The 22,668-nt window shown below is 48.8% G+C and overlaps 1 protein-coding gene across 1 annotated transcript in view; it reads left to right on the top strand.

The window, feature by feature from the left end:
- The first annotated feature begins 14,850 nt into the window (after positions 1–14,850).
- ZC3H12D (zinc finger CCCH-type containing 12D) overlaps positions 14,851–22,668 on the top strand; it is a 29,484-nt gene continuing 21,666 nt past the window's right edge. Inside the window, exons 1-2 of the mRNA XM_037518788.2 lie at positions 14,851–14,880; positions 21,963–22,335. Coding sequence (XP_037374685.1) covers positions 22,031–22,335 — 305 coding nt within the window. The 5' untranslated portion in view covers positions 14,851–14,880; positions 21,963–22,030. The remainder of the gene's footprint in view (positions 14,881–21,962; positions 22,336–22,668) is intronic.

The following is a 22,668-nucleotide window of genomic DNA, read 5'->3' as shown; positions in this document are numbered from 1 at the left end:
ATGTTTACCTCTGTGACTTGCTTTTTTTCAACTTAGTGGTTTTTGAGAGTCATTCATCTGTATTGCTGTGTAATATTATATAAATAGTCCACACTCTGTCCTTCCGTTGATGGACTTTGGGACTTTGTTTTTGTTTTGCTGTTGAGCCAATGCTGCTATGAGCATCTGTATCTAGGAGCACTGTTGGGTGTGTGGCCTGGATATCTCTGGCGTTACAGTTGGTGTCGAATCGTAATCCACAGCGGGCGTTACACATCCCTGGCCAGCTCGGCGTGGGTTGGCTTTTCCGCACGTCATCTGCAACATTTCTTGATTTCGGATGTTTTAATTTTGTAAGTCATTAGTGGATGTAACCTTATTTTGACTTTCTGAAAGAAAGCTACTATTACCTCTGTGCTATGTGTAATGTGTTGTTTCCCCCTGGCTGCTTTTAAGGTTTTCTTTATCACTGCTGTTAAGCCAGTATGATGTACTTGGTATAGGTTTTTTCCATGTCTATTGGGACTATTCACCTGTGGGTCTATGCTTTAGAAAATTTGGAAATTTTTAGTTATTATTTCTTCAATTATGTTTTCTGTTCCTCCCCTTCCTCATCTCCTTCTGGGGCTCAGGCTGCTTGTTGTTAGGTCACTTACAATTCGCACAGCACACTGATGCTGGTTTGGGTTAAGTCCTGTTTTCTTTCTCTCTTCCATTTCTCTGTCCTCAAGTTAATTTTTTTTTTTTTTTAAGATTTATTTATTTATACAAGCACTGGGTACAGTCAGAAGCGCGAGAGGGTGAGAGAATCCACCAGAGCCAGAGTGGGGAACAGAACAGGTAGACTGACGAAGTACACTGCTGAGGGTAGCAGCAGACGCGGCAGGAGAGGTCTGCGCGCCAAGTGGGACACTCACCGGTGGCCGGGGATTGAACCGGCACTGCAGAGGCTGGGGGCAGCTTTGCAGCCCAGCACTCAACCACTGTGCCACCAGGGAGGCCCTGTCCTCAAGTTAATTAATCTTTTCTCCTAGAGTAGCTAATCTGTTAATACCGTCCAGTGTATTTTTCACCTCAGACATTATACTTTTTTCTTTAGAAGTTCCATTTGGGTCTTTTTGTATTTTCTGTGTCTTTGCTGAACATGCCTATGCTTTCTGCTGTTGTTTTATGACATCTAGAGTGTATTTTTAATAGCTCTTTTAATGTGGTTGGCCATTCTATTATCTGTGTCATTATCTACTGATCTCCCTTATTATTGAGTTGTAATTCCTTCTTTCCATGCCTGGGAATTTTGGGGTTTTACATTTTTGGGTGCTAGAGTTTTTGGTATTCCTTTAATTATGTTGAGCGTTGGGATATAGTTATTTGGAAGAAGTTTGATCCTTTCATAGGTTGCTTTTAGGATTAATGAGATGGGACCAGAAGCGCCTTTAATTTAGGGCTAATCTGACCCATTCATGAGTCAATAGCCTTCTGAATAATTTTCCCTTTCCCTGGTTTATTTTGAGATTTCTTCACTCTGGCTATTGGGAACAAGTACTATTTGGAGCCTATATATTTCCCCAAATTGCACTGCTGCTTTTTTGGTGGTTCCACCCTTGGGTAGTTTCCTCATGTGTACACACTTTTTAGTATTCATTTGATGATCAGGGGGTTGTAGGGGGGAACTTCTGTAGATCTGGAACTCTCCCTCCTCACTAGACTCTGCCCTACCGATTTTACTTTGGTTCTTCTAAATTCTCTACTCGGAGCTGCCAGGCTCTTTTTGGACTCCCCTGCCCTAGTGCGATAGCCTGGAAACTCCATGCAAGAAGCTTGAACAATGGTAGGGCTTTCCTTGTTTGCTTTTTCTCAAGAGCCACTGTCCAGCACTAGCTGCTGTCCAATGTTTAAAAACGTGTGCATATATTTTGTACTGTTTTTTAGTTACTTAAGATGGAGAAGGCAAATCCTGCCCCTGTTAACTCCATTTTGGCCAGAGTGGAAGTCTCAGTTGAATTTCCAGAATGCTAATAAACTGGACAATCTTTTCATATCTATTCATTACTGATTGCTCTTTGAAAAGCTTATTTCATGTTTTTTGCCCATTTCATGTTGCCTGCCTTTTAAGGACTTACTTAGAGAGTGTGAGTAATTCATTTTCATGATTAGATGTGAACATCTTTCATTTTGTGACCATTATGTTTATTGAGGAAGTTGGTTTACATATTGTAATTGTTTTAGGGATTATAGTTTCAAACCTCTACAAATTTTTGTTTTCACACCCTACCCACCTGCAAAGCCCCCATGGTCCTCCACCATGTTCCACAGGGCCCTCTGTTCCCTTACCTTGGAAGCACCCAAGTTTTAGCCCCCCCCCCAACTTTTTTATATGAAAAGTCTCATATACTCGTGGGGGGGAATACAATGAACATACATTTACCTTCCATCCAGATCTAACATTTCATAAACAATGTGTAGGTAAACAGGACGTGTGACATATCACCTTTCAGGGTTTCACCACATATTCCCTAAACAGGAAGTGTCTTTAATACTATTGTCACACTTAGATTAACAACCCTGTGTAATTCTATACTTACAGTCTATTCAGATTTCCCTGACTGCCGCAAGAATGCAATTTTCAGGTTTTGGTTTGTTTTCAAACCCAGGCTTAAGATTCCTGCATTGTGGATTGCTCCTATCATTTTATTCTCAATCTAGAATAGTCTGCTATTGATTCATCCACCCCTACACCTCCAACCCCTTTGAAAAATGACATTGGCTTTTTGAAGCATTCAATCCCGTTGCTTGGTAGAATGTTCCACATTTTAGAATTAGTTGATGGTGTCTTCATGGTGTCATCCAACCTCGGTATGTCCTGTAAACTGAAAATTAGGTCTAGATGTTTGATCAGGTTGTGCATTTCAGTCAGAAATTTACGTTTAGGGGCCTCCTTGGTGGTGCAAGGGGTTAAGACGCAACCTATGAAGCTATCTGCAGCCATTGTGGCACGAGTTTGATCTCCAGCCAGGGAAAAACCCACATGGCGCAGCAGACCTCTCCAGTCTCACCCGCTGCTCCCCTTAGCAGTGTGTTTCAGTCAGTCTGCCTGTTCTGCTCCCCACTCTGTCTCTGGTAAATCCTCTCACTGCCCGCACCTCTGGCCTGTACCCCAGTTCTTGTATGTATAAATAAATAAATCTTTAAAAAAAGAAGAAATTTAAGTTTAATGTCAAATTTATTAGGCTTTCCCTGTTTTACACTTTTTGTATTTTAAGAAGTCCTTAAGATATTCTATAGTCTATAAGTTATAAATAAAGCTTTAATAAAAATTAAAGATTTACATCTTTAATTCATGTTGAATTACATGTGTATGTATATGGTGTGCTGTAGGATTCCAATTCACGTTTTTTACATGTGCAGATAACCAGCTGTCTGAAAGCCATAAATGAGCAGTTCATCTGTCCCCCGTTGACCTGCACCTCTGCTTCTGTCATGTAAGTTTCTCTGTGTGTGGATTTTGTTTCCTGGGCTCTCTTTTCTACTAATTTATTGTTTACCCCAGGGCTAATGCCAAACATCTGCATTTTCTATGGCTTTGTAGAATTTTTTTTTTTTTTTTTTTTTGATATTTAAGCAAGTCCTCTCACCTGTTTCTTTAGTTCCTTTGTTCTGTGTAATTTGGGAACCAACTTAGGTTTTCCAAAGAATCATGTTAGGACTTAAATGGCACTTGCATTCAAATGGCACATCACTTTGTAGAAATAGCAGCTTCATAGCACTGAATCTTCCTAGTCATGAAGATTGCGCGTCCCTCCATTTAGAGTTCCCACGTGCACATATGGTGTATATCTGATCGCAGAGTAGGAGTTAACACAATATCAGGGGAAACAGCTATTAGAGAAGGTGTATTTTCCTAGTCTGTAGTGTATTTTCCTCGCTTAGTCTTTCTCTGATGGTGAGTCCATTTAGTCTCTGACTTCAGCTCCCCAGCTCCCAGACTCAGCCTGTTCTTAGTCAACAACCTCATCACTCTGAGGCCCTTAGTCCCCAAGTTCTGCATTCAGGGCTGGTGTTTTGCTTACCATTTTGTTAATATATTTTTGGGTCACAAGGAATTTCCCTAAATTGCAGTCTCATCAATGCGTGTAAAGTATGACTGCTGTAATATATCTGGCATGAGGATATTGTACAGAGTGGGGCGGGGAGAAAGAAGTGGTCACAGCTTAGAATATTCAGTGTACTGTACTGAGGGAATGTCTCTCTACTATTGTGTGTAATTCTGAGCCAACAATAGAAATGTAATAATCTTACATAGGAAACAATCACCTCAAGTATAGAGAAGTAAGAATTGTCCATAAAGAAGATTCAAAAGTATGACCTAAAAAAATGAATGAGCAAGGGAAAAAACTGGTAGAGTGAGGTGGCAGTAGTAGAAAGAAAACTGTTGCTAACAAATTCAACAGGTTTAGTGGGGAGAATAGAAGTAGTAAAAATGTGTGAACCTAGCATTTCAAGGAGAAATTATCCTTCATTGCTGAAGCTACTTTAGATATGAAAGTTTATATAGTTTTAAAGATTTATTTATTTATGCATACAAGAGCTGGGGTACAGGCCAGAGGTGTTGGGGGGTGAGAGGATTCACCAGAGACAGAGTGGGGAGCAGAATAAGCAGATTGCCTGAAATATACTGCTGAGGGGAGCAGTGGGTGAGACTGGAAGGATCTGCTGTGCCATGTGGGTTGCTCCTGGCTGGCGGGGTATCGAACTCTTGCTGCAGTGGCTGGAATAGCTTGATAGTGCTGTCTTTAACCCCTGCGCCACCAGGGAGGCCCTGAAAATTTATAGTTTTCGCGAAGACGTGTGTGTGGAAACCCCAGTTATATTAATCAAGAGTGGTGACCTCTACTCAGCATCCATCAGTATCTGAAAATAATGGGCAGCTGCAGTGCTAGGTACATAACTACCACCCACACTGAGGGCAGTCACCAGGTTTCCTATGTCTGCCATTTTGCTTCTCTAGGTTTTAGGTGAAATCTTAAAAACCAACCTCCAATAATATATCCTACTCACTTCTGCTAAAACCTAGAGAAAAAATTGAGTGAGTTGTAGGTAGAAGTTTCAAAGATTTTGACCCAAACTATTAAAGGCTAACATAGAGAACTTTAAATAGGCCCATGCAGATGTCTTTTAATAAATTGGTTGCTTTTTAGTTACTGAAAGAGATAATTTCAAATGTTTCCATTCATCAGAAAAAATTTTAGTCTCAGGTTGACATTTCTTACCCATCTAGATTGAGTCACAAAGAACACATAATAGACAGTAAAATCGAAATCACAGAGGCTTTACCTTTCAGTGGCTGTTGCTATGAAACCGTGTTTTGATGGGAAATTTTAGAAAAGCTTGTGCTTCCTGTTGTTAAATGTTAGAATATGGATATCCCCTTAATTTTCAAAATTGTGCAGCTTAAAAGCAAGTCGTCTCAATTCTTGTTAATGGGATAATCTTTATTCTTACCCTACTTTGCCCTCAGAGGACTGCTAATTAAATTGGGTTTTGTGGTTACCTCCTCTACGATTCCTTATGTATCAAATAGAGAGATGGGCAGGGTTTTAAGTGCAATTAAAAAGTTACATTGCTATTACTTTTTTTGCCTAGGAGACTAGGAAGCTCCAGACATACAGGGTTGCCAAAAAGAAAAGAAAAAAAAAAAAGGTATCATGCTAGTAAGAACTTGTAAAAAGAGAAGTTAGGAAAGTGATGCTTTGTTGCTGTAAATCTAGAACCAGACCACAATGACCTCTGGTTCCTGAAAAATAGAAAAGTTCTATTTTATTTCCTCCAAAGTCATGTTGGTCTGGTGGAGAGGACTTGGGATCCCAAGTGTGAACACTGGAATCGAGCAAAGGCAAGATGGAGAAAGGAGGGAAGAGAAGGATCTGACTAAAGCAGAGGACTGTGAAGAACAAAGAGGATCAAAAGGCAGGAGGAAACTAGGCATGAGATGACCCTGGATCCAAAATGAGAAGTTTGGATTTGATTTGCTGCGTAATAGAAACTTGGACATATTCCCAAGGAAGGAAGTGACACTGCCATTGTGAGAAAAATACCTCTGGGAATCCATTCAATGTCTACTGCACACAGACCCCCTAATCCAGATTTACACGAAAGCAGCCTTCCCAGGGCAGAGGATGGAGGAAACTCCCGCATCTGATACCCAGGTTGGCACAGCTAGAATAGACTGGGCATAACTGTAAAAGCCACACCGTCTGCGCTGCATAACCACTTACTTGGCATTCCAGACAGAAACTCAAATATCTTTGGATGGTCATGGGTGGACGTGATTTTAGTAACGCTTTGATATGGTGTGGGCCAGAGTGGCGACCACCTGGTCCACAGGTGCTCCCCTTGGACTGCGCTGGTGGGTCGTGGGGCAGAAGCCCGCCTCGTTGCCCTGGGACCCGGCCCTTGGCCGACCCCTCATCTCCACACATCTGGTGTGTAGCAGAGTCTCACGCTGACTAAGAAGGCAGCCTTGCAAATTCTGCAGTCTCAGCAGATGACACGAATGTATTTTTAACTTTATCACCAGTGGTGTTTTATTATTACATTGATCATTATCTACTACTCATTCTCTGAAAGCCAAGACCCACACAGTGCCTTTCCCCCTCCCATGCACTTATGGGAAGTAATGAGCCAGCCTCAGCTTCGTCTTCAGACCTGTTGCAGATGCTCTTCTTGCTGTGCTGCCCCCGCACCCTTGGGTGTGGGGAAGGTGTGTCGTGGGCTGACAGCTGCTCCTGGGCCACGGGCCGATCCCGCCCCAGGCTGCCCACTACAGCATCTCTGCCTGTCTTCCCATCACACGGCAGGAGGTGCTGGGCTGAGCAAATGGTTACTACAACCAGGAACTCGGAGCTCTGTTTGGGGGATGAGGGACATTAATTTTCTGCACTTAAAAGTTATCACAAGCCAGAGGACTTGAAAGAATAAAAATGCATTTTCACGGTTCTGGAGCCCAGAAGCTTAAGATTAGTGTGTCGGCCGGGCCAGCGCTCTGTGAAGGCTTTTTTTTTATTTTATTTTTTTTTTATTTTTATCCTACATATGAGCAAAATTATATATTTTTCATTTTCCTTCTGTCTTATTTTGTCTAGCATGATCCCGTCCAGTTCATCCATGTTATCACAAATGGCAAGGTTTCATCCCTTTTTTTGATCTGAGTACTATTCCATTGTGCTATCTATCTATATTTGTAGTTGCTATACTCCCATTGTCTTGCAGGGTGTTCGGAACAATATAATTGAATATCAATAGTATATAAAAAAGAAGAGGTGTCAGACATCTCCAACCAATCCACAAACATAAAAAATAACGTCCTGGCACCCTGGTCACTCTGAATTTCTTAAACCAATAAAACACACAGACTGTTTCAGTTGAAGCACTACCAGATGTCATTTAATCCAATGTATTTATTTTACACATGAGGTACAATTAAATGTCCTCCTGCAGGAGAACTGAACCTGCAACACTTATCTTCCCATTACAGGGGATTATTGTGTTGCTTTCCTTCTGTAACTCTTCCAAACCTCTGATTTATATTTCAAGTTGAAATTAAGCATCTTTTGCCTGAGAGTGGTTTTGTTGAGTAAGGTAAAAACAAATTAATTGGACTCAAATTGCTGATGGATAGAGAGAGAAAGCTAAAGTTGTTGATCCCAAATTCAAGCAGACACCCTCTCTAAGTGTTCATAATTTTTCTAGCAGTTTATAAAGAAATGTATTTGCTTTTACTTCTCGCTTCTGCTGATCGTCTTTGGCCTTGAGTTGTATCACTTCAGTCTGTTTCTCTTCACCTCGTCTTCTCTGTGGCTCCCCTGTGATTCTGTATTCAAATTTCCTGTTCCTTTGTCTTAGAAAGATGGGTGTCACTGGATTCTATCTGCAAAGACCCTATCGCCAAATACAGTCACATTCACTGATCTTGGAGATTAGCACTTGAACGTATCCCTTTGGGGGGCAAACTCAACCCACGACAAAGGGTGAGGTGTTTGCAACATTCAAGAAAAGCCCCTGCAGCACTTTGCTCAGGGGCCAGCAAAGGCGAGCCTTTGAGTCCAAGTTTCTAGACAGAATACACTGCAAGTGTTCAAATGTAAGCACTTACAACCCACCCTCAGCGGGAGTAGATGCTCCAGCTAACACGTGTGTCCTCACTTCCTCATTGTCTTCAACTGAGGTTCCTCTGCCTGTTTCTCAAAACCTCGTATGTGTTGATTCATAGTGTCTCTTCCTAGCAGTAGATAGGTTAGACCCTCTCATATTTCCCCGAGAGCTTTTTTTTTTTTTAAAGATTTATGTATTTATGCGTATAAGACCTGGGGTGTAGGCCAGAGGCGCCACATGTATGTGTATGTGTGTATGTGCGTGAGTATTCACCAGAGACAGGGTGGGGAGCAGAACAAGCAGACTGACTGAAATGCACTGCTGAGGGGAGCAGCGGGCAAGAGAGGAGAGGTCTGCTGCGCCAAGTGGGTCACCTCCCTGGCCGGGGATTGAACTCATTTGGCAGTGGCTACCAACTGCTTCATAGTGCTGAGACCTAGCTCTTTGTGCCACCAGGCAGCCCCCTCCCCAAGAGCTTTTATGAGAAATACAGGCTCCAAGAAAGGCGGGTTGCCCAGACTTAACTTCAATCCATAGGAACTATTGCAGCAACTTCAGGGAAGTTTTCCAAAATGCCAACTGAATTAGGTTAGAGAGACACAGCCTGACCATGAGGTGGAGAAAGTCTCCAAGACCAGACACAAAGGCTCGTGCATCCTGGGTAGCCAACCAGACACTAAACTGCAGGCCATGGCTTCGCAGGCCAGGCTGGAGAGAGAGGGAGCTAGAGAGAGTGGGAGGAGCACGTCTCCCTCCCCAGTGGCTGATGAGAAGGCCCACAGGTGGGAGCTTTGAGGATCCTGGAGTCACTACACCAGCCTGGAGCACTCAGTCCTCTTCCCAGGGGGTGCTTCATAGTGGCCCAGAAATGGAAATCAATTTGTTAAAAAAAAACAAACAAACCCCCCAGCATCACTGTTTAATGATTTTAATTGTATTTTTTAAATGAACATTTTTTTTAAAAGATTTTATTTGTGCATACAAGAACTGGGGTATAGGCCAGAGGTGTAGAGGGTGAGAGGATCCACCGGAGACAGAGTGGGGAGCAGAACAGGCAGACTGAGTGAAATACACTGCTGAGGGGAGCAGTGGGTGAGACAGGAGAGGTCTGCCGCACCATGTGGGTAACTCCCTGGCTAGGGATCAAACTTGTGCTGCAGTGGCTGTGGATTGCCTCATAGGTTGTGTCTTAACCCCCTGTGCCACCAGGGAGGCCCTACATGAACTTTTTTTTGAAGATTTATTTTATTTTTTAAGATTTATTTATTTATTTATACAAGCACTGGGTACAGTCAGAAGCACGGGAGGGTGGGAGAATTCACCAGAGCCAGAGCGGGGAGCAGAGCAGGCAGAGTGACTAAGTACACTGCTGAGGGGAGCAGCGGGCAGCAGGAGAGGTCTGCGCGCCATGTGGGACCCTCCTCTGGTGGCCGGGGAGCAGCCGGGGATCAAACTGGCGCTGCAGAGGCTGCGGGCAGCTTCGCAATCCAGCGCTCAACCACTGCGCCACCGGGGAGGCCCAATGAACATTTTTTTTTTAAAAGAAAAAGCATTTTAAGTGTTTTCTGAGCTGAGCTATTTCACTGTGAACCTGAGTTCTAGACATGTGGACGTCGCCATGCCTCTGGACTTCGTGTCCCTCTGGGCTCATGCTTTCATCTTCCCTTCACCTGAACGTTCTGGAACAGTCCGCTGTGGTCTCTAAAGTCAACCAAGCCACTCTCCCCTCCTCGCTTCCAAGGGTTAGCGGTCGTGCTCAAAGGCTGCCGTGTCCCCGGGCAGCCTGTTCTCTGGCCACTGCCCCAGCACCCAGGCGGGTGGGGGCTGTGACCGAGTGGTCCTTGGGCACAGGGCGGCCAGGGCGACAGGACAGCTCCTCAGGGAGTGTCTGGATGCTCGGGTGCCTCCCAGGGGTGAGACGCCCCGCTCCGTGGCAGTGCTGTTACCTCACGGGGCACAGGGCACAGGCTCTGGTGACCACCCCAGGGACCTGCACCCCAGGGACCCATACCCCACTCCCTCTAGACTTGTGGGAGCTGCCCCACCACCTCCGTGGATGCCCCTGCCAAGGAGCTGAGTCCTTAAGGACTGAAGAAAAACTGTCCTCTGGAAAAAATAAAATGGGAATTACACTTAATATGGCGTGTTTGTCAGATGGAGTGGGGTCGTGTGTGTCTCAGGGATGTGATTACTGTTCACCAAGAGTTCAAGTCTGGGGTCACATTGCCTTTTCAAGGGGGAGAAAGCTTATCCACATAAAGTAAGCCTTGAATTTCTAAATACTACTATTACCACTACCACTACTACTACTACCACCTCCACTAACTACTACTACTACCTCTACTACTACTGCTACTACTACTGCTACTACCACCACCACTACTTCTACCATTACTACTACCACCACCACCACTACTACTACCTCTACTATTACTGCTGCTGCTGCTACTACTAATACCACCTCTACTACTACTACTACTACTACCACCACAACTACTACTGCTATTACTACCACTTCTACTACTACTACTACTACTACTACTACTGCTGCTGCTGCTGCTGCTGCTAAAGTCAACCAAGCCATCAGTTCCTCCACGCACTCTCCTCCCCCTCTTTGGGCAGAGATGTCACTTCCTCTCTGATGACCCTCTCAGCCCAGTGGTTCTCAATCAGGGGTGACTTTGCCCCTAGGGGAACACTTGACATTGAGAACTCTGGGGCATCGTGCTACTGGTATTTCCAGGGTAGAGGCCAGGGATCCTACGACGCGCAGGACTAGCCCCAGGGCAAAGAACTCAAAGTCCGCAATGCCAATAGCAAAGGTTAGGCTCCGCTTGAGTCTGACATTTGCCTTGTGACCAGGACTATTTGTTTACCATCCACTTATTCAGGGGCAGAAACTTGAGTTGGTGCTTATGTCTTCATCCTGTTTCATGGTTAACATGAAATTGAAAATGTACTGAAAAGAACTTTTATTGCCTTGACCTCCTCAGTTAAGATAACATCTTAGGGGCAACTAAAAGGAAGTGACACGTATGTTCTATTAAATAAATTAAAACAGTTTTAAATGCACAATTGTTTTAATACATTGGTTTATTGGGCTCAGCCAGTAACTCCTGTGATTAGATCATGGGCTCACCCATAGACCCGTGACCGTTGCTTCCCCCTTTTCTCTGTGTGTTTTGGGGGTACACTCCTCTACTACTACTCCTTCACCAAAATTTATACTTTCCTACTGACCCAGAGAGTGGTTTCCCTGGTCCCTCAGTCCTCTGACAATGCTGCAGTGTTCTCTGGGCTCTAGACTTTGCCAGAATAACTTCTGGTGATCCATCTTCACTAACTTTGTGCTCATACTAAATAGACTATTTACCGGGCACTTAACACTTGTCAGGCACCGTTCTAAGACCTCCCATGCGCTCATTCATTCTCCAGCTGTCCTTGTGAGAGAGACGCCATCATCCTTATTTCACACGTGAGCAAGTGGAGGCACAGAGCGGTTAAATAATTTGCTCAAGGTGGCGCAGTGAATAAATGGCAGGCTGGCTGGCTGAGTTCATGACTCCGAACGGGCCATTTTGAAAGGACAGCAGAGAAAGAGGAAAAGCAGAAAAAGGGAGGCCCCTGCATGGCCCCAGGCGGGCAGGAGAGCGGCAGCTTTCCAAGTGGCCATCTCAGTAAGCTTAGATCCTTTCTCGCCTCCTTCACCAAAATCAATACCGGATTGTGATTAAAGACCTGATTATAAAAAGTGAAAATTTACACCTTTAGAGAAAATATAGGAAAATATCTGCAATCTCAGGAGAGGGAAGGATTTCTCACAGCACAGATGAGAAAGGACAAGTGCAATAGGTTTGACTACACAAGCGGAAGACACACAGGTCTCCTGACATCACGAAGTTAACAGTCACGAGTTAGACTGGGAGCGGAAAGTGACAGCCTACCCAAAAGGTAAAGCTATGAAGATTATGTCAGTTTTAATATAACTCATAGGAAAAGGACAACCCAAGGCGAAAATTGGCGCTGGGGTGGGTGGAGAGAAGAAACCTGCATGGTCCATAAATAGTGAAAAGATGCTCAAGTTCACAGTCATCAGGGAGAAGAAAGTTAGAATAAGCATGAGGAATGATGCGCCATTTCTCACGCATCAGACTGGCAAAGGGCAAGATGTCTCGCCCCTGCCCCCACATGGTGGGGAGGGTGGGCAGGAGCTCGGCTGGCAGAGCCCAGGGGGAGCAGGGGAGCTCCCCAGCAGGGCTGGACACTCGCGCATCGACCACGACAAATGCCTCCTCTCTGCTTGAGCTCACTGTGTGCTCGCTGGTGCCGTGGACAGAGGGGACAGCCAGCTAGGGGCCCTGACTTGGGTTCCATGAACCACTGGGACAGCAGAAATGTCCCCTGTCTCCGTGTTCGCGGCACCTCCCTGGGGAGGGCTGTACCCACAAGTGTAGGACCCACTGTCTTGACACTTTTGGGCCACTTCCTAAAAGCACAGACCTCTTGTCTCACCACAAGGGCCAGAGTGGGTAGAAAGAGCCTCTGGGCAGATTCAAGACCAATTTTAAAGGGAGTAGAAGACAGAAGTGGCCAGGCCTGTGTCCCGCTCTCCTTCAGCGCTCAATTGGCTTTTATTTTATTTATTTTTTAAGAGTTATTTATTTATGCATATAAGAACCGGGGTACAGGCCAGAGGTGTGAGAGGTGAGAGGATTCACCAGAGACAGAGTGGGGAACAGAACAGGCAGATGTACTAAAGTACACTGCTGAGAGAAGCAGTGGGCGAGTCAGGAGAGGTCTGCTGCACCATGTGGATTTCTCCCTGCCTGGGGATTGACCTCGTGCTGCATGGCTGTGGACAGCTTCGTAGGTTGTGTCTTAACTCCTTGCACCACCAGGGAGGCCCTTGATTGGCTTTTAGAGATAGGCAGAGTTTAAGAACAAAATATGCAAATTTTGAGATCTAGTTGACTTTATCAATGCTTCCTGAATCCAGTGGCATCCAACTGGACACCGCAAGGGGCTACGCAGCAGGCAGGGGCTTCATGGCAGAAAAGGGGATGGGATCAGCTTATTAGCAGGAGAAATCATTTCCCTCAGGGTCAGGCAGGGGGTTCTTACCATGGGTCTGGAACTAGGTTGCCCCTGGTTTAGGATTATACTTTTGAGAGAGGTTGAAACCGCGATGAGATGAGTTATTAAGTCTGGATGGGGGCACAGCACGAACGACCCCATTTTGGGCTCTTCTTTCCTCTTTCTAACAGGGGACATGTGCCGTGAGCAGCTGCTGCTCTCCCTCAAGTCTCTTGTTGGCAGAGTTAAGTTTTGGGTCAGTGACCTTGTCAATAAATTGTTGCCTCTGTCGGAACTTATTTCTTGTCCAATTGGGAATCAGTAGCCTACCTTGTGGTTTCATATTTTGAAATCTTCAAACCCTGATGGCCTTGGGTTTGAAGCTTGAAGCAGTTTGGTTACACCTTCTCAGCCCCCATGGCCTCATCTGAAACACGGGGATAATAATTCCTCTGCTGCAGAGCTGTGGGGACGAGGATGCTATGATGGAAAGTACTGGACAAACAAATGGCAGTTGTCAGGAGAAAATCCGCTGTGCAGGCAATTTGAACTTGGAACCGGCGTGCAGCAGAAGAGCTGCAGAGGTCCAGGTTTCGAGTCCAACGCTCACTTTGCTCTAGTGACTTCTGACTGGGCTTTTTATTTTTTTCCACCGGTCCTATCCTATATGTGTATTAATAGTCCAGAGTCCCTCTAATCTTCTGTGGGAGGCAGGTGGGGAACGGATGAAGAAGAGCTGCAGGTGTCACTCAACTGGGGTCCTTCTTGTTCCTCAGCCCCCACTCCCGGCTCTATGCTCAGCTCCTCCACCTGGCTGGCGGGGTGTCCTCGGCCACTCACCTTAGAGGCGTTGTGACGGTTGGGAGGTGGGCTGCTGTGGGCTCCGACTGTGTTTTCCCTGATCCTGACCCGTGATGGGCATCTCCAGAGTTGGGGGTCTGTTGCCCACACTGCGTGGTGGTGGCCAGACTGCGGAACGCTGTGGTGGGGCGGGTCTGAGGCCAGGCCGGTGAAGCAGAAGCAGTCACCTCCCCCACGCGGGGTGCCGTGAAGGAAGTCCCTGGTCATCTCACCCCTGGTGGAGGCGAGTGCCCGGGGGCCCAGCCTCGGGGACTGTGTGGCTTTCTTGGGACTCTGTGGTGGAAGGACAGGCCCTCCTCAGCGCCCATGCCCTGCGCGCAGCCTTGTCTATGCAGCCACTGCTTTTCTCCTCCCCAGCCTTCATTCCTGCGGGTGTGCCTGCGCGTGACCCTCCTGGGGCACCTGGCCTGGTGAGGGGGGGTCTCTTCTCGGCCGGAGGCGGGGCTTTGCGCGGTGCCTCAGCGGTCTCTGGGCCCCTCCTGCCGCCCTGTCCCCAAGCCGAGTTCCCTTTGCGTGGGGTGTGTGAGCTCCGACTCGGTGACTCATGCTGAAGCCAGGCCTCGCAGCTGCTCCCGCGCGGGGCTGCTTTCTTCCTTTCTTTTTTTTTTTCCAAACCCAAAGCAAAACTACCTTTGCAGCTGAACGTGATTCAAGCATCCAGGAAGTGGAACTTTGTCATGAAGTGATTCTTAACGGCCTGCGGTGCCTCAGCCTCGGTGCCCCCTGACTGGCTGGGAGGAGAACGCGCTGCGGGGCTGGAGGAGCACACGCGCCCCTGGGGAGGTCGGAGCCACACGCCCTGCCCTGCCCACCCAGCTGGTGAGTGCCCAAGCCCTGGCCTCAGGCAGCGGGACAAACACCAGGCAGATGGGGCCCGGGGCTGGGGGGAGAGAGACAAAATGTTGGGGAGGGAGAGCGATTGTTGGATGAATATTGTCCTCAGCGGTCTGATCCCCCGCACCTTAAATTATTTTAAGATTAAAAAAAAATCAGGTGAGCATCTTTGGTTGTTTTAAGTGCAACCCTTGTTCGTTTTAACAAATTGTATTTGGCTTCAAGATAGCTTTGGTGGGGGGGGCCTCCCTGGTGGTGCAAAGGTAAATACACAACCTATGAGGCAATCCGCAGCCTCTGCAGCACGAGTTCGATCCCTGGCCAGGGAGTAACCCACATGGCACAGCAGACCTCTCCTGCCTCACCCGCTGCTCCCCTCAGCAGTGTATTTCAGTCAGTCTGCCTGTTCTGTTCCCCACTCTGTCTCTGGTGGATCCTCTCACCCCCCAGCACCTCTGCCCTGTACCCCAGCTCTTGTATGAATAAATAAATAAATCTTAAAAAAGAAAAGATAGCTGTGGTGGGAGATAGATAACCAGAGGAAACTTCACTTTAAGGAAAAACGTGTGCTGTGGTCTGGAGGTGTTTTACTTGTATGAATCAGGAGTATGTTGGACCAGTCTCCACGCTCTGGAAATCATCCAGACTAGATATTAACTTGGGGACAGCTAGTTTCCTGGGAGGCCAAGAGCGCTCAGCAGCAGCCCCCACACTGCTCTCTGGAGGAAGCCTGTGTGGGCTTCGTGTCTGTCTGTGAGGACCTGAAGGCAGTGAAGTCAACTTTAGCTCATTCCCTGTGTTCATTAGGACCCCCAGCATGTCCCCCAAGATTAGGAAATCCTCTCCAAGGGCAGAGGTGCCAACTAGGACTTGCCAACACCTGGCACATGAATATGTTGGGTGATAGTAGAGGATTGTTTTTTTTTTAAACTTTGCTTCAGAGTTGGATGAGGACTGTAAATACTTGTGCATCACCCCCAAGTAACCTGTAGCAGGACCAAAGAGCAAGGGACAAATTTAAGGAGAAAAGAGAAAGCCAGACCTGCCCACCCAAGCTCACAGCTGCACTAGCCACAGTGGCCGAAAGGTGGCAGCAGCCTGGCCGCGAGGGGTGGGCGAGTGGAGACAGAATGTGGGCTGTTCATGCCACGGAATCGCATTCGGCCTTAACAAGGAAGGAGGTTCTGACGCCCCTCCGATGGGCCTTGAAGGCACTGTCCTATATGAAATAAGCCAGTCACAGAAATCCTGCGCATACTGTAGGAATCCCCTCAGATGGGGAGCACAGAATAGCCAGATCATACAGACAGAAAATAGAACAGGGGTGGCCGGGAGCTGAGAGGATTGCAGGAGTTAGTGTTTCACGGGGACAGAGTTTCCATTTGGAAAGATGAGAAAGCTCTGGAGATGCAGGGTGGTGGTGGGTGATGAATTCCATTAAACTGCACTCTTAAAAGCAGTTAAAATTAATAACTTTTATGTTATGTATCTCTTACCACAATGAAAAAATAAATAATTCTTAAAAAACAAGAAGTCCAGGGCAGAAACACAGGTCCAAGGGCTGCAGTCTGCCCATCTGGGACCTCCTCATGACCTAACTGACCATTCGCCGAGGGCCTCGGCTCCAGGGGGAAGCAGAGGACTCCTGCCTGCACCAGGACTAGCCCTGCGCCACAGTGGGCGACGTCTGACGGCCTGAGTGTGGGCTTCTCTGGAGCTGGCAGAGGTGATGGTGAATGGACTTGGGAGTCAGGGGCCCTGTGCTGAGTCCACTCATTCTGGGGCTGATGTGGCCCCCCCTTCCCCCCCGCTCTGTGGCACTGGAGAGCCCTGAAGCGTCCTGTGGCCCACGGAGGGAACAGCCACCCTCGGGAGCCTGGTCTCTTCCTTGTACTAGATGTGGGATCTTGGGTCAGTCAGCAGAACCTTCTTTTCCTACATGAGTAATGAGGTCGCCTCCTTCTCTCCCTTGGACTGTTGGGGTTTCCAGAGCTGACATGTAAGGGGGCAGCTTGTCACCACGACATGCAGTGTAAACACACGTCGGGTCTCTGTGTGGCTCCTCCCTCTCTCTTTCTCCTTCCATTTCTCTTTTATGCTTTTGCTCAGGGGGCTCTTCCAGTCAGAGGTTCCAGATCTTTGGCCTAGGGATTGGCTGATTCTGGAAGGAACAGTTTCCATCCGAGCCCCTTTGTCTACCTGTCTGGCTCCACCTTTCTCTCTCTGCCTCCCTCCCTGGCTGGCTCGTCCTTTTCTTAGGCTGCGTCTAATGTCAGGCTTGACCTGAACCCACCTTCGCAGCAAGCTCAGGCGAGTCCCTCTGGGGCCGTGCAGGCGGCTGACGAAGGACCGTGAAGACATTCAGCTGTTGCTGGTCATCTGTGCTGCTTGTGACTTCCAGTCAAGAGAGAGGAAGAAAACCAGAGTGAAATGGCTTATACTTTCAGGTCTTAAAAATAGAAAGGAAAAGAAGCTGCCGGCAGAGCTGCAGCTCAGAACCGTCATATGACAGGGGAGGGTTGGGCCCCAAGGGCCGGGGGCTCCTGAGAACAGCCCCCAACCCCAGCTTCTGCCTTTTTTAGAAGCTGTGAAAGAAAATGGAAGTCTCAAGGTGGGGGATGTCTCAGAAGCTGGTGGATTCTTCCAATCTTTCGTGTAAAACCAGCTCTCGTGTTCCCCGCGTAACTGCCTGGAAGTGGCCTCAGGGCAGGAGCCGTCGGCTGGACCTGGGGTCAGGGGGAGCCGCCGAGGACAGGGCCTCCCGGGGCCGCTCTCACTACCCCCCCCGGGATTTTCATCTTGCAAACACTCCTGTTTCGGTCGCGCCAGGCAGAGTCACACAACAGGCAGGGGCTTGCTTGCTGGAGAGCAGCCGCCTGACCCGGCCGTGTGGGTGTTTCCCATGGGTGCAAAGACAAGATGTTGCCTCGGCTCTGAACGCCACGAGAAGCAGCCCACTCTTTTCGGCACCTACTTATGCCTAATCTCTGCCATTCGCTGGTTTGTAACCTGCGCTCTGCTTCTCTGTCTATGCCAAGGGGAGACGGTTCTCTTGCCTGTCTTCCCGCCCAGCGTGGTGGGACACGGAGGAAGCCTCTCTCCGCGGAGTGGCCGGCACCAAGGAAGGACTGCGTGACGCGCACTTCCACGCTCCCGCTGCTGCCTTCCTGCTCTGTCCTTCTCCCTCCCTTCAGTCCCCTCCTCTTTCTTTCTCCCACTCTCTCTTTCTGCCAAACCAAACTGGGTGCTAGATACGTAGTTGGGGGGGGGGGTTCGGAGGGGGGTGTGTAGCTGGGCTCTCAGTACCAGGAAGGCTTCCCAGAGGACGTGACAGTGGGGTTAGGACTGCGGGGTGGGGCCAGGCGTGGGCCTGAGCGACCAGGGTCTTTCAGGGGCAGTGAGCAAGTCCTGGCGTGAGGCTGGCCTGCTGGGCTGAGTGTCCACTTTCCCCATGGAGATTAGACCAAGGCTGGACCCCAGCCCCTGGACAAGCATCCCGAGGGAGGGCTGGCCACTGGGCAAGGAGAGTAAGGTGAGGCTGGACTAGAGGTGCATGACCATGAGCCTGGAAGTTTGCCAAGCCAAAAAGAGCATTTCAAGGAGAGAGGAAAGCATATGTAGGCGCATATGAGAATGTTCTGGAATGCTTGGGGATCAAGGAGAGATTCAGGCAGGTAAAAAATTAGTAAGATGACTGGCACCAATTTGGTGTCTGGGTGGATTCTCATATCTTCTTCTGCATCCAACTGTTGCATTTCCACAACCTCCGGAACATGTCCCTGGAGACTCATGAAAGGAGGCGGGTGACAGAAAGCAGATGACACCTTAGCACTATTATGAACACCACTCTTACCTTACAGACTCCCTGAAAGTGTCCTGGATTCCTCCAGGTTTCCTGGGACCACGCTTTGAGAACCGCTGCAGTTGCCTCAGCAGATCTGAGGTGAAGGGCAGCGTTCTGACTTTCCACAGCTCTCTGTTCAAATTGCACGCACAGCGCTTACCTCACAGACTTAGAACCATGTCTGCCTGGGGCTTAGTCAGAGGTCGTGCAGCTGTGGGCTCATGGGTGTGGGCCCGGTGAGGAACTGCAGGGGGAGAGAAGGGAGTCCTGGCATGATTCCCTCCTCAAACAAGTCCTCGGAGGCTAAAGAGAGAGCAGAGAGCCTTAGGAGGAGACTCGGGTCCAGAAGCACAAACGTGCTTCTCCAAGCACGTTTCCAGGAGGAGGCAGTGCCAACGTCTATTGAAAATAAGTCCAAAGTGCCCGAGAGATTGCATGAGGTGGGGGATGTGCAGTTGCTCTTGGCGTTGGTGGCTAGACGGTCACTGGTGGTCTTGGAGGGGCGATTGGTGTTTCAGTGGCCAGAGTGGGACCATGATGGAGCAGGCGGTGGCAAGGGGGAGGACGAGAGGCCACTCTGTCCTCGAGGTTGACTGAGAAGTGCCTGTCACTGGCCGGAGCCGGTCACTGTTTGGGCTCCTGCACTGCAGGGAGAGGGTCTGCAAGAGAGTGGGGAGCCAAAAGGAAGGTATGAATGCTGCCGAGGGCCCCCATGGGAGCCGAGAAGGGGGATGAAGGACTGTGAGCTGAGAGGAGGATGGGGTGAACAGAGAGATGCTCATGGGGAATGGGTTGTAACAGCGAAAAATGGCAGACTATCTACATGCCCGTCGTTTGGGCATTGGCTTTACGCCATCCATTCATTCACTCATCCATTCAGTAGCTATGCATTTGTTGAGATTTAGCCATTCCAGGCACCATTCTCAGTGCCCGGGGTATGGTGGGCAGCAGAAGAGATAAGCTGGCGTGGGAAGAGTTCCAAAATGCATTTTAGATGAGAAAAGCAAAGCCTACACTATGATACAATTTCATTTTTCTTTTTTTTTTTTTTTTGATAGAGGCATGCTTTATTTATTTGTTTGCTGGTTTGTTTGTTTGTTTTGTTTATACAAGCACTGGGTACAGTCAGAAGCGCGGGAGGGTGAGAGAATTCACCAGAGCCAGAGCGGGGAGCAGAGCAGACAGAAGGACCGAAGTACACTGCTGAGGGGAGCAGCGGGCGGCAGGAGAGGTCTGCGCGCCATGTGGGACCCTCCTCCAGTGGCCGGGGAGCAGCCGGGGATCGAACCGGCGCCGCAGAGGCCGCGGGCAGCTTCGCAACCCAGCGCTCAACCGCTGCGCCACCGGGGAGGCCCCACTATGATACAATTTCAATAAAAAGAACCCCCTGCAACCAATAGATGAGTGTATCTGTTCCATAGGCAAGTTAGTGCCTAGAAGGAGCTTTGGAGGGATGTAAGCCAAGAGGTAGCCAGGAAGCCAGTGGGGCTTGGGTGTGTGTGAAGAGACATATCTTTTTTTTTTTTTTAAAGATTTATTTTTATTTATGCATACAAGAACTGGGGTACAGGCCAGAGGTGTGGTGGGTGAGAAGATTCACCAGAGACAGAGTGGGGAGCAGAACAGGCAGACTGACTGAAATACACTGCTGAAGGGAGCAGCGGGTGAGGCAGGAGAGGTCTGCTGCGCCATGTGGGTCACCTTCCTGGCCAGGGCTCGAACTCGTGCTGCAGTGCCTGCGGATAGCTTCATAGTGCTCTGCTTAACCCCTTGTGTCACCAGGGAGGCCCTGAGATACATCTTTTTATTCTTTGTGCTTCTGCAATATTTTGGTGTTTCACAGTAAATGCCATGATTATGGTATTATTATCTGAAAATGACTTGGGAGTAGAAAAGAGAGGGCCCTGTGTGTCCAGAGGATTCCTATTGATTTAACAACTCTCTTCTTTTTGGAAATACCTGTCAGGCCGCAGCCCTACCCCCAGCCCCTACACCCAGTGGTATAGGCCAGGCAGTTATGCCCGGGATGGGGAGCATCAGGGCCTTCTATTTCACAGGTTCAGTATAGAGCAAATTCATTGCCAGGGAAAGCTGTGCCAGCGCACAGAGCTGACTGGGTGAGTGTGGCATTTCTGGGGATGGAATTCACATGCCATGCTTGCCTATTTAAACTGAGTGGGATGCCTGTGTTAGTTTGCTAGGGATGCTATAACAAAATGCCGCAGGCGGGCCTCCCTGGTGGCGCAGGTGGTTGAGCGCAGCACTGTGAAGCTGTCCGCAGCCTCTGCAGCTCCGGTTCGATCCCTGCCGGCCGCAGAGATGACCCTATGGCAGGGCAGGCCTCTCCTATCTTGCCCGCTGCTCCCTCAGCAGTGTATTTTGTCAGTCAGCCTATTCTGCTCCCCACTCTGTCTCTGGTGAATCCTCTCACCCTCCCGTGCATCTGGCCTATACCCTGGTTCTTGTATAAATAAATAAATCTTTAAAAAAAAAACAACACAAAATGCCGCAGGCTTGGTGCTTTTTATTGTTAAATATTATAATTATTACTATTATTATTATTTATCATCATTGCCTCATGGAGATGGTGGCTGAAAGCCAGAGATCATCGTATGGGCAGGGTTGATTTTTGCTGCGTTTGCTCCTTGGCTTGAAGATGCCATCTTCTCTTACCACCCCCCCACCCCCGTCTCCCTTGGGCATCCCTCTGTGTCTGCCCAGATTTCCTCTTCCTATAAGGACACCAGTCATACTGATTAGGGTGCACTCTATAGACCCCACTTTAACTTGAGCACCTCTTTATAGTCCCTACCTCCAAGTACAGTCCTACTCTGAGACGCTGGGGTGAGGGCTTCAGCATTCCAGTTAAGGGGGACACAGTTCAGCCCTTAACAGATGTTCTGAGACTTTTCCTTGGCTTGGGTACAAATGTCCCCAGCTCTGGGTGGTCTGCTTGGCAGCCTTTGGTGCCTCTGGCCAGTGGTCCCCGCGGGAGCACATGTGTGGGGTGAAGCTCCTGGAGCGCTCACTAGTAAAGGCCATGTGATTGCATCTGTGGCTCCTCAACCACACCGAGCAACTGAAAATCCCCAAGGGGACCAGGCCTCAGCATGATTTCCTGACAGAGGCTGGGGAGGGAGGGTGCATCATTTGCCCCCTCTGTGACCCCACGGCCTTGGGCCAGGCTGCCAGAAGACACCTGATGGATGCTTTTTCTCTGTAGCTCACACTCCTGGGGCTCTGCTCGGAGGCATCAGGGACGGAATCAGGGACGGAATCCTCGCCGGGACAATGGAGCGCTCGAACAAGATGGAGTTTTTCCAGAAGCTGGGCTACAGCAGGGAGGACGTGGTCAGGGTGCTGGACAAGCTGGGTGAGGGCGCCCTGGTCAATGACATACTGCAGGAGCTGATCCAGATGGGCAGCCGCCACGGGCCTCGCGAGGCCAGCACCGTGCCCCTGCTTGTTCCCAGGGGCTCCTGTGGAACCCTGGACTCTGCCCAGCACAGGCTGAGGATGGACCTGGAAGAGGAGTGTGGAAACCCGGCCAGTCTCCTGCGACCCATAGTGATCGACGGCAGCAACGTGGCAATGAGGTAGCTTGGCCTGTAGCCACAGGGCGGGAGGGGCCCGGGGAGCTGCCCCTCTTCTTGATGGCTTGGTCCAAGGAGCTTTGGGACCAATGAATGGGGCTCTGAATCCTCTTTCCACCTCTAGTAGCTGTGTGGCCTTAAGTAAGGCACTTAACCTCTCTGAGCTTCTCTTTCTGTAGCTGTAACGTTGGCACAAAACCTCCCTAGAAAGTGTCACAAGAGTCGGGCTGCACAGATGCCTTGAAAATGTCTGATGGGGTTTCAACAAGTGGTAGCTATTATTGTATTAACCCGGAGAGACAGCTGTCTTCTGAGGAAGGCAGTGGGGAGTTGGGA

The sequence above is a fragment of the Talpa occidentalis genome, unplaced genomic scaffold (genome assembly GCF_014898055.3).
Source record: "Talpa occidentalis isolate TD23 unplaced genomic scaffold, MPIMG_talOcc4v2.1 talOcc4.2, whole genome shotgun sequence".
In the NCBI taxonomy this organism is placed as follows: Eukaryota; Metazoa; Chordata; class Mammalia; order Eulipotyphla; family Talpidae; genus Talpa; species Talpa occidentalis.
The sequence above is the reverse complement of the archived record's forward strand: the minus strand, read 5'-3'. Positions and strand labels throughout refer to the sequence as shown.